The following is a 12,684-nucleotide window of genomic DNA, read 5'->3' on the forward strand; positions in this document are numbered from 1 at the left end:
AAAACTTTTCACTGCTTCAAGCAACTTACCTCCCACAGCATATACTCTTAATACCTTCCAAAGAGCATCTCTATCAACTCTATCATATGCCTTCTCTAGATCCATAAATGCTACATACAAATCCATTTGTTTTTCAAAGTATATCTTACATACATTCTTCATGGTTCATGGTGAAGTGCCCGAGGATTGGCAGAATGCACGCATAGTGCAATGTACAAAGGCAAAGGGGATAAAGGCGAGTGTTCAAATTACAGAGGTATAAGTTTGTTAAGTATTCCTGGGAAATTAAATGGGAGGTTATTGATTGAGAGGGTGACCGCATGTACAGAGCATCAGATTAGGGAAGAGCAGTGTGGTTTCAGAAGTAGTAGAGGATTTGTGGATCAGGTGTTTGCTTTGATGAATGTACGTGAGAAATACTTAGAAAAACAAATGGATTTGTATGTAGCATTTATGGATCTGGAGAAGGCATATGATAGAGTTGATAGAGATGCTCTGAGGAAGGTATTAAGAGTATATGGAGTGGGTAATAAGTTGCTAGAAGCAGTGAAAAGTTTTTATCGAGGATGTAAGGAAAGTGTGCGAGTAGGAAGAGAGGAAAGTTAATGGTACCCAGTGAATGTTGGTTTGCGGCAGGGGTGTGTGATGTCTCCATGGTTGAGTAATTTGTTTATGGATGGGGTTGTTAGGGAGGTAAATGCAAGAGTTTTGGTGAGGGGAGCAAGTATGCAGTTTGTTGGGGATGAGAGAGCTTTGGAAGTGAGTCAGTTGCTGTTCACTGATGATACAGCGCTGGTGGCTGATTTGGATGAGAAACTGCAGAAGCTGGTGACTGAGTTTGGTAAAGTGTGTGAAAGAATAAAGATGAGAGTAAATGTGAATAAGAGCAAGGTTATTAGGTACAGTAGGGTTGAGGGACAAGTCAACTGGGAGGTAAGTTTGAATGGAGAAAAACTGGAGAAAGTGAAGTGTTTTAGATATCTGGAAGTGGATTTGGCAGAGGATGGAACCATGGACGTGGAAGTGAGTCACAGGGTGGGGAAGGGGGCGAAGGTTCTGGGAGCATTGAAGAATGTGTGGAAGGCGAGAATGTTATCTCAGAGAGCAAAAATGGGTATATTTGAAGGAATAGTTGTTCCAACAATGTTATATGGTTGTGAGGCATGGGCTATAGATAGGGTTGTGTAGATCAGGGTGGATGTGTTGGAAATGAGATGTTTGAGGACAAGATGTGGTGTGAGGTGACTGATCGAGTAAGTAATGAAAGGGTAAGAGAGATATTTATTTTTTTTATTTTTTTATTATACTTTGACGCTGTCTCCCGCGTTTCCGAGGTAGCGCAAGGAAACAGACGAAAGAAATGGCCCAACCCACCCCCCATACACATGTATATACATACGTCCACACACGCAAATATACATACCTACACATCTTTCCATGGTTTACCCCAGACGCTTCACATGCCTTGATTCAATCCACTGACAGCACGTCAACCCCGGTATACCACATCGCTCCAATTCATTCTATTCCTTGCCCTCCTTTCACCCTCCTGCATGTTCAGGCCCCGATCACATAAAATCTTTTTCACTCCATCTTTCCACCTCCAATTTGGTCTCCCTCTTCTCCTTGTTCCCTCCACCTCCGACACATATATCCTCTTGGTCAATCTTTCCTCACTCATCCTCTCCATGTGCCCAAACCACTTCAAAACACCCTCTTCTGCTCTCTCAACCACGCTCTTTTTATTTCCACACATCTCTCTTACCCTTACGTTACTCACTCGATCAAACCACCTCACACCACACATTGTCCTCAAACATCTCATTTCCAGCACATCCATCCTCCTGGGCACAACTCTATCCATAGCCCACGCCTCGCAACCATACAACATTGTTGGAACGACTATTCCTTCAAACATACCCATTTTTGCTTTCCGAGATAATGTTCTCGACTTCCACACATTCTTCAAGGCCCCCAGGATTTTCGCCCCCTCCCCCACCCTATGATCCACTTCCGCTTCCATGGTTCCATCCGCTGCCAGATCCAATCCCAGATATCTAAAACACTTCACTTCCTCCAGTTTTTCTCCATTCAAACTCACCTCCCAATTGACTTGACCCTCAACCCTACTGTACCTAATAACATTGCTCTTATTCACATTTACTCTTAACTTTCTTCTTCCACACACTTTTCCAAACTCAGTCACCAGCTTCTGCAGTTTCTCACATGAATCAGCCACCAGCGCTGTATCATCAGCGAACAACAACTGACTCACTTCCCAAGCTCTCTCATCCTCAACAGACTTCATACTTGCCCCTCTTTCCAAAACTCTTGCATTTACCTCCCTAACAACCCCATCCATAAACAAATTAAACAACCATGGAGACATCACACACCCCTGCCGCAAACCTACATTCACTGAGAACCAATCACTTTCCTCTCTTCCTACACGTACACATGCCTTACATCCTCGATAAAAACTTTTCACTGCTTCTAACAACTTTCCTCCCACACCATATATTCTTAATACCTTCCACAGAGCATCTCTATCAACTCTATCATATGCCTTCTCCAGATCCATAAATGCTACATACAAATCCATTTGCTTTTCTAAGTATTTCTCACATACATTCTTCAAAGCAAACACCTGATCCACACATCCTCTACCACTTCTGAAACCACACTGCTCTTCCCCAATCTGATGCTCTGTACATGCCTTCACCCTCTCAATCAATACCCTCCCATATAATTTACCAGGAATACTCAACAAACTTATACCTCTGTAATTTGAGCACTCACTCTTATCCCCTTTGCCTTTGTACAATGGCACTATGCACGCATTCCGCCAATCCTCAGGCACCTCACCATGAGTCATACATACATACATACATACATACATACATACATACATACATCAACAATACAGTCACCCCCTTTTTTAATAAATTCCACTGCAATACCATCCAAACCTGCTGCCTTGCCGGCTTTCATCTTCCGCAAAGCTTTCACTACCTCTTCTCTGTTTACCAAATCATTTTCCCTAACCCTCTCACTTTGCACATCACCTCAACCAAAACACCCTATATCTGCCACTCTATCATCAAACACATTCAACAAACCTTCAAAATACTCACTCCATCTCCTTCTCACATCACCACTACTTGTTATCACCTCCCCATTTGCGCCCTTCACTGAAGTTCCCATTTGCTCCCTTGTCTTACGCACTTTATTTACCTCCTTCCAGAACATCTTTTTATTCTCCCTAAAATTTAATGATACTCTCTCACCCTAACTCTCATTTGCCCTTTTTTTCACCTCTTGCACCTTTCTCTTGACCTCCTGTCTCTTTCTTTTATACATCTCCCACTCAATTGCATTTTTTCCCTGCAAAAATCGTCCAAATGCCTCTCTCTTCTCTTTCACTAATACTCTTACTTCTTCATCCCACCACTCACTACCCTTTCTAATCAACCCACCTCCCACTCTTCTCATGCCACAAGCATCTTTTGCGCAATCCATCACTGATTCCCTAAATACATCCCATTCCTCCCCCACTCCCCTTACTTCCATTGTTCTCACCTTTTTCCATTCTGTACTCAGTCTCTCCTGGTACTTCCTCACACAGGTCTCCTTCTCAAGCTCACTTACTCTCACCACCCTCTTCACCCCAACATTCACTCTTCTTTTCTGAAAACCCATACAAATCTTCACCTTAGCCTCCACAAGATAATGATCAGACATCCCTCCAGTTGCACCTCTCAGCACATTAACATCCAAAAGTCTCTCTTTCGCACGCCTGTCAATTAACACGTGATCCAATAACGCTCTCTGGCCATCTCTCCTACTTACATAAGTACACTTATGTATATCTCGCTTTTTAAACCAGGTATTCCCAATCATCAGTCCTTTTTCAGCACATAAATCTACAAGCTCTTCACCATTTCCATTTACAACACTGAACACCCCATGTATACCAATTATTCCCTCAACTGCCACATTACTCACCTTTGCATTCAAATCACCCATCACTATGACCCGGTCTCGTGCATCAAAACCACTAACACACTCATTCAGCTGCTCCCAAAACACTTGCCTCTCTTGATCTTTCTTCTCATGCCCAGGTGCATATGCACCAATAATCACCCACCTCTCTCCATCAACTTTCAGTTTTACCCATATTAATCGAGAATTTACTTTCTTACACTCTATCACATACTCCCACAACTCCTGTTTCAGGAGTATTGCTACTCCTTCCCTTGCTCTTGTCCTCTCACTAACCCCTGACTTTACTCCCCAGAGATTCCCAAACCACTCTTCCCCTTTACCCTTGAGCTTCGTTTCACTCAGAGCCAAAACATCCAGGTTCCTTTCCTCAAACATACTACCTATCTCTCCTTTTTTCACATCTTGGTTACATCCACACACATTTAGGCACCCCACTCTGAGCCTTCGAGGAGGATGAGCACTCCCCGCGTGACTCCTTCTTCTGTTTCCCATTTTAGAAAGTTAATACAAGGAGGGGAGGATTTCTGGCCCCCCACTCCCGTCCCCTCTAGTCGCTTTCTACGACACGCAAGGAATACGTGGATGTGTTGGAAATGAGATGTTTGAGGACAAGATGTGGTGTGAGGTGACTGATCGAGTAAGTAATGAAAGGGTAAGAGAGATGTGGGGTAATAAAAAGAGTGTGGCTGAGAGAGCAGAAGAGGGTGTATTGAAATGGTTTGTTCACATGGAGAGAATGAGTGAGGAAAGATTGACAAAGAGGATAAATGTGTCAAAGGTGGAGGGAACAAGGAGAAGTGGGAGACCAAATTGGAGGTGGAAGGATGGAGTGAAAAACATGTTGAGCTATCAGGGCCTGAACATGCAGGAAGGTGAAATTTATTTCATTATTTTATTTCATTAAATTAACATATTTTGTCGCTGTCTCCCGCATTAGCGAGGTAGCGCAAGGAAACAGACAAAAGAATGGCCCAACCCACCCACATACACATGTATATACATACACATCCACACACGCAAATATACATACCTATACATCTCAATGTATACATATATATATACACACACACAGACATATACATATATACACATGTACATAATTCATAGTCTGCCTTTATTCATTCCCATCACCACCTCGCTACACATGGAATAACAACCCCCTCCCCCCTCATGTGTGCGAGGTAGTGCTAGGAAAAGACAGCAAAGGCCCCATTCGTTCACACTCAGTCTCTAGCTGTCATGTAATAATGCACTGAAACCACAGCTCCCTTTCCACATTCAGGCCCAATAGAACTTTCCATGGTTTACCCCAGATGTTTCACATGCCCTGATTCAATCCATTGACAGCACGTCGACCCTGGTATACCACATCGTTCCAATTCACTCTATTCCTTGCATGCCTTTCACCCTCCTGCATGTTTAGGCCCCGATCACTCAAAATCATTTTCACTCTATCTTTCCACCTCCAATCTGGTCTCCTACTTCTCCTCGTTCCCTCCACCTATGACACATATATCCTCTTGGTCAATCTTTCCTCACTCATTCTCTCTATGTGACCAAACCATTTCAAAACACCCTCTTCTACTCTCTCAACCACACTCTTTTTATTACCACATATCTCTCTTACCCTTACATTACTTACTCGATCAAACCACCTCATACCACATATTGTCTTCAAACATCTCATTTCCAGCACATCCACCCTCCTCCGCACTACTCTATCCATAGCCCACGCCTCGCAACCATACAACATTGTTGGAAACATTATTCCTTCAAACATACCAAGTTTTGCTTTCTAAGATAATGTTCTCGACTTCCACACATTCTTCAAGGCTCCCAGAATTTTCGCCTCTCCCCACCCTATGATTCACTTCCGCTTCCATGGTTCCATCCGCTGCCAAATTCACTCCCAGACATCTAAAACACTTCACTTCCTCCAGTTTTTCTCCATTCAAACTTACCTCCCAAATGACTTGACCCTCAACCCTACTGTACCTAATAACCTTGCTCTTATTCACATTTACTCTAGCTCTCTTCTTTCACACACTTTACCAAACTCGGTCACCAGCTTCTGAAGTTTCTCACATGATTCAGCCACAAGCGCTCTATCATCAGTGAACAACTGACTCACTTCCCAAGCCCTCTCATCCCCAACAGACTTCATACTTGCCCCTCTTTCCAAAACTCTTGCATTCACCTACCTAACAACCCCATCCATAAACAAATTAAACAACCATGCAGACATCGCACACCCCTGCCGCAAACCTACATTCACTGAGAACCAATCACTTTCCTCTCTTCCTACACGTACACATGCCTTACATCCTTGATAAAAACTTTTCACTGCTTCTAACAACTTGCCTCCCACACCATATATTCTTAATACCTTCCACAGAGCATCTCTATCAACTCTATCATATGCCTTCTCCAGATCCATAAATGCTACATACAAATCCATTTGCTTTTCTAAGTATTTCTCACATACATTCTTCAAAGCAAACACCTGATCCACACATCCTCTACCACTTCTGAAACCACACTGCTCTTCCCCAATCTGATGCTCTGTACATGCCTTCACCCTCTCAATCAATACCCTCCCATATAATTTACCAGGAATACTCAACAAACTTATACCTCTGTAATTTGAGCACTCAATCTTATCCCCTTTGCCTTTGTACAATGGCACTATGCAAGCATTCCGCCAATCCTTAGGCACCTCACCATGAGTCATACATATATTAAATAACCTTACCAACCAGTCAACAATACAGTCACCCCCTTTTTTAATAAATTCCACTGCAATACCATCCAAACCCGCTGCCTTGCCAGCTTTCATCTTCCGTAAAGCTTTTACTACCTCTTCTCTGTTTACCAAATCATTTTCCCTAACCCTCTCACTTTGCACACCACCTCGACCAAAACACCCTATATCTGCCACTCTATCATCAAACACATTCAACAAACTTCAAAATACTCACTCCATCTCCTTCTCACATCACCACTACTTGTTATCACCTCCTCATCAGCCTCCTTCACTGAAGTTCCCATTTGTTCCCTTGTCTTATGCACTTTATTTATCTCCTTCCAAAACATCTTTTTATTCTACCTAAAATTTAATGATACTCTCACCCCAGCTCTCATTTGCCCTCTTTTTCACCTCTTGCACCTTTCTCTTGACCTCCTGCCTCTTTCTTTTATACATCTCCCGGTCATTTGCATTATTTCCCAGCAAAAATCGTCCAAATGCCTCTCTCTTCTCTTTCACTAATAATCTTACTTCTTCATCCCACCACTCACTGCCCTTTCTAATCTGCCCACCTCCCACGCTTCTCATGCCACAAGCATCTTTTGAGCAAGCCATCACATATATACACATATATGAGTGCATGTATGTGTATGTATATACATGTGTATGTGGGTCAGTTGGGCCATTCTTTCGTCTGTTTCCTTGTGCTACCTCGCAAACGCAGGAGACAGCGACAAAATAAATTAATAAATAAATATACACATAAGGTTACGTATGTATACATATGTATACGTTGAAATGTATAGGTATGTAAATGTGCGTGTGTGGACGTGTATGTATATACATGTGCATGTGGGTGGGTTGGGCCATTCTTTCATATGTTTCCTTGCGCTTCCTCTCTAACGCAGGAGACAGCAACAAAGTATAATAAATTAATGTAAAATAATAATAATAATAATATTCCTCGCGTGTCGTAGAAAGCGACTAGAGGGGACGGGAGCGGGGGGCCGGAAATCCTCCCCTCCTTGTATTAACTTTCTAAAATGGGAAACAGAAGAAGGAGTCACGCGGGGAGTGCTCATCCTCCTCGAAGGCTCAGAGTGGGGTGCCTAAATGTGTGTGGATGTAACCAAGATGTGAAAAAAGGAGAGATAGGTAGTATGTTTGAGGAAAGGAACCTGGATGTTTTGGCTCTGAGTGAAACGAAGCTCAAGGGTAAAGGGGAAGAGTGGTTTGGAAATGTCTGGGGAGTGAAGTCAGGGGTTAGTGAGAGGACAAGAGCAAGGGAAGGAGTAGCAATACTCCTGAAACAGGAGTTGTGGGAGCATGTGATAGAATGTAAGAAAGTAAATTCTCGATTAATATGGGTGAAATTGAAAGTTGATGGAGAGAGGTGGGTGATTATTGGTGCATATGCACCTGGGCATGAGAAGAAAGATCATGAGAGGCAAGTGTTTTGGGAGCAGCTAAATGAGTGTGTTAGCGGTTTTGATGCACGAGACCGGGTTATAGTGATGGGTGATTTGAATGCAAAGGTGAGTAATGTGGCAGTTGAGGGAATAATTGGTATGCATGGGGTGTTCAGTGTTGTAAATGGAAATGGTGAAGAGCTTGTAGATTTATGTGCTGAAAAAGGACTGATGATTGGGAATACCTGGTTTAAAAAGCGAGATATACATAAGTATACTTATGTAAGTAGGAGAGATGGCCAGAGAGCGTTATTAGATTACGTGTTAATTGACAGGCGTGCGAAAGAGAGACTTTTGGATGTCAATGTGCTGAGAGGTGCAACTGGAGGGATGTCTGATCATTATCTTGTGGAGGCTAAGGTGAAGATTAGTATGGGTTTTCAGAAAAGAAGAGTGAATGTTGGGGTGAAGAAGGTGCTGAGAGTAAGTGAGCTTGGGAAGGAGACCTGTGTGAAGAAGTATCAGGAGAGACTGAGTACAGAATGGAAAAAGGTGAGAACAATGGAAGTAAGGGGAGTGGGGGAGGAATGGGATGTATTTAGGGAATCAGTGATGGATTGCGCAAAAGATGCTTGTGGCATGAGAAGAGTGGGAGGTGGGCTGTTTAGAAAGGGTAGTGAGTGGTGGGATGAAGAAGTAAGAGTATTAGTGAAAGAGAAGAGAGAGGCATTTGGACGATTTTTGCAGGGAAAAAATGCAATTGAGTGGGAGAAGTATAAAAGAAAGAGACAGGAGGTCAAGAGAAAGGTGCAAGAGGTGAAAAAAAGGGCAAATGAGAGTTGGGGTGAGAGACTATCAGTAAATTTTAGGGAGAATAAAAAGATGTTCTGGAAGGAGGTAAATAGGGTGCGTAAGACAAGGGAGCAAATGGGAACTTCAGTGAAGGGCGTAAATGGGGAGGTGATAACAAGTAGTGGTGATGTGAGAAGGAGATGGAATAAGTATTTTGAAGGTTTGTTGAATGTGTCTGATGACAGAGTGGCAGATATAGGGTGTTTGGGTCGAGGTGGTGTGCAAAGTGAGAGGGTTAGGGAAAATGATTTGGTAAACAGAGAAGAGGTAGTAAAAGCTTTGCGGAAGATGAAAGCCGGCAAGGCAGCAGGTTTGGATGGTATTGCAGTGGAATTTATTAAAAAAGGGGGTGACTGTATTGTTGACTGGTTGGTAAGGTTATTTAATGTATGTATGACTCATGGTGAGGTGCCTGAGGATTGGCGGAATGCGTGCATAGTGCCATTGTACAAAGGCAAAGGGGATAAGAGTGAGTGCTCAAATTACAGAGGTATAAGTTTGTTGAGTATTCCTGGTAAATTATATGGGAGGGTATTGATTGAGAGGGTGAAGGCATGTACAGAGCATCAGATTGGGGAAGAGCAGTGTGGTTTCAGAAGTGGTAGAGGATGTGTGGATCAGGTGTTTGCTTTGAAGAATGTATGTGAGAAATACTTAGAAAAGCAAATGGATTTGTATGTAGCATTTATGGATCTGGAGAAGGCATATGATAGAGTTGATAGAGATGCTCTGTGGAAGGTATTAAGAATATATGGTGTGGGAGGCAAGTTGTTAGAAGCAGTGAAAAGTTTTTATCGAGGATGTAAGGCATGTGTACGTGTAGGAAGAGAGGAAAGTGATTGGTTCTCAGTGAATGTAGGTTTGCGGCAGGGGTGTGTGATGTCTCCATGGTTGTTTAATTTGTTTATGGATGGGGTTGTTAGGGAGGTAAATGCAAGAGTCTTGGAAAGAGGGGCAAGTATGAAGTCTGTTGGGGATGAGAGAGCTTGGGAAGTGAGTCAGTTGTTGTTCGCTGATGATACAGCGCTGGTGGCGGATTCATGTGAGAAACTGCAGAAGCTGGTGACGGAGTTTGGTAAAGTGTGTGGAAGAAGAAAGTTAAGAGTAAATGTGAATAAGAGCAAGGTTATTAGGTACAGTAGGGTTGAGGGTCAAGTCAATTGGGAGGTGAGTTTGAATGGTGAAAAACTGGAGGAAGTGAAGTGTTTTAGATATCTGGGAGTGGATCTGTCAGCGGATGGAACCATGGAAGCGGAAGTGAATCATAGGGTGGGGGAGGGGGCGAAAATTTTGGGAGCCTTGAAAAATGTGTGGAAGTCGAGAACATTATCCCGGAAAGCAAAAATGGGTATGTTTGAAGCAATAGTAGTTCCAACAATGTTGTATGGTTGCGAGGCGTGGGCTATGGATAGAGTTGTGCGCAGGAGGATGGATGTGCTGGAAATGAGATGTTTGAGGACAATGTGTGGTGTGAGGTGGTTTGATCGAGTAAGTAACGTAAGGGTAAGAGAGATGTGTGGAAATAAAAAGAGCGTGGTTGAGAGAGCAGAAGAGGGTGTTTTGAAATGGTTTGGGCACATGGAGAGAATGAGTGAGGAAAGATTGACCAAGAGGATATATGTGTCGGAGGTGGAGGGAACGAGGAGAAGAGGGAGACCAAATTGGAGGTGGAAAGATGGAGTGAAAAGGATTTTGTGTGATCGGGGCCTGAACATGCAGGAGGGTGAAAGGAGGGCAAGGAATAGAGTGAATTGGAGCGATGTGGTATACAGGGGTTGACGTGCTGTCAGTGGATTGAATCATGGCATGTGAAGCGTCCGGGGTAAACCATGGAAAGCTGTGTAGGTATGTATATTTCCGTGTGTGGACGTGTGTATGTACATGTGTATGGGGGGGGTTGGGCCATTTCTTTCGTCTGTTTCCTTGCGCTACCTCGCAAACGCGGGAGACAGCGACAAAGTCTAAAAAAAAAAAAAAAAAAAAAAAAAAAAAAAATAATAATAATAATACGAAACAAATATATGCCAGTAATGACCACAACTAAGGAATTCTTCATACCTCACTTTTTGTTCCACAGATACTTGCAGGAACCTTGCAGGTTGTTGGCCCCTTCCTGAATACAAACGGTATTCTGGATCAGGGTAGTAGGTGTCTCGGTTCAAAGTGTAGGCAACTTTACAGTTTCTTGGTACTCTGAAATTAAGCAAAATAAATACAAAAATAAGTAATGGATGACTGTGACAACTGACCAGGGTATAATGAAATAGTCTGGACATATGAGGAGGATAAATAAAGCAAGACTGATATGAATGATAAATGGATTAAAAGTGAAGGAAGCAAGGGGAAGTATTACTGACTAATGAGCACGTACAATGAGATTTTGTCATTATGACAGGACCAGTGTGAAGTGCTCACCACATGCTTAATTATACCGTTTCTCCACTACTCCTTCCCTAAAGGTATCTATCTGAGGTTCAACAGGGACTGACTTCATCCACAAATCTAGTTTCCTTTTAAATGCATTATTAGTCACTCACTGGATGCCTCTTATTTCTCCTGATACTACATTAAATCATTTTTCGTGTATTTTTGAACGACAATCTCATATCATTGTCTGATAGCTATTTGGGAGCATCAATGATGGGGCACAAGAGGAAGTGGTAACAAGCAAGGATGAGATAAACAGGAAAGGAAGTGAGTTATCTGAAGGACTGTTGAATTTATCAAGAACAAGGTGGCATTTGTGGAGTGTATGGGACATGAAGGTAAACAGGAGTGAGAGAGTCACAGAGAGAGGTTTGGTGAAAAGAGAAGTGGTGACAACCTTTTGTAAGATGAAGTGTGGCTAAGTGTTTGGAATGAATGGGATAAGCTAATTAAAAAAAAAAGAATAGCAGCATTGTTAAATCGTTAGTTAGGACTTTCAGTGTATGTATGGCTCAATGTGAGGTACCTGAGGCCTGAGAGAACTCCTTTACATTGTCAATATATGAAGACAAGGGGTACAAAAAATTACTGCTTGAATTACTGAGTTTTAAGTCTGTTGAATATGCCTGGTAAGTTGTATGGGAGGGTGATGGCTGAGAGGGTGGTGGCATGCACAGAGCATCAGAATTAGGAGTAACAATGTGACCCTAGGAGTGGCAAAGGACATGTGGACCAGAAGTTTTTGAAGATTTTGTGTGATGAATACTTAGAGAAAGAGAGAGATTTTTATGTGGTATCTATGGGTCAGAAGAAAGCATATGACTGACATCACAGAAATGCCTTGTGGAAGGGACCTTGGATATAAGGCATAGGAAGAAAGCAGCTAGAAGCAGTGTGGTGTTTTTATGGAGAGAGTAAAACGTGTATTCAAGTAGGAAGGGTGGAGAGTGAGTGGTTCCAGGTGCCTGTTTAACTCCTTAAAATCCTCCAAACATATATTCACTCAATTCAAGCAACATCTCTAGAATCATAAGAACACAGTGAGCTTTGCAAATCTATTTGAAGGCTGGCTATCAACTGTAGGTGGTTGCTGAGTTGACAGTGTGCAATAATATCTCCCCATGTTCAGTAACTCTCCAGCAATGCCACAGATAACACAATTCTGTTATCTTTCTAAGGAGGAAATTGAGAGGAATTAAGAAAAATGCATATGGTCCTAATTCAAGAAGCTGCCTATATCATCAG

The 12,684-nt window shown here is 42.6% G+C and overlaps 1 protein-coding gene across 1 annotated transcript in view; it reads right to left on the reverse strand.

Annotated features, from left to right (window-relative positions):
- Positions 1-12,684, reverse strand: part of LOC139766042 (structural maintenance of chromosomes protein 6-like) — a 353,590-nt gene that overhangs the window by 219,156 nt on the left and 121,750 nt on the right. The window contains exon 8 of the mRNA XM_071694167.1: positions 11,071-11,205. Coding sequence (XP_071550268.1) covers positions 11,071-11,205 — 135 coding nt within the window. The remainder of the gene's footprint in view (positions 1-11,070; positions 11,206-12,684) is intronic.

Source organism: Panulirus ornatus, chromosome 56 (genome assembly GCF_036320965.1).
Source record: "Panulirus ornatus isolate Po-2019 chromosome 56, ASM3632096v1, whole genome shotgun sequence".
Classification (NCBI taxonomy): Eukaryota; Metazoa; Arthropoda; class Malacostraca; order Decapoda; family Palinuridae; genus Panulirus; species Panulirus ornatus.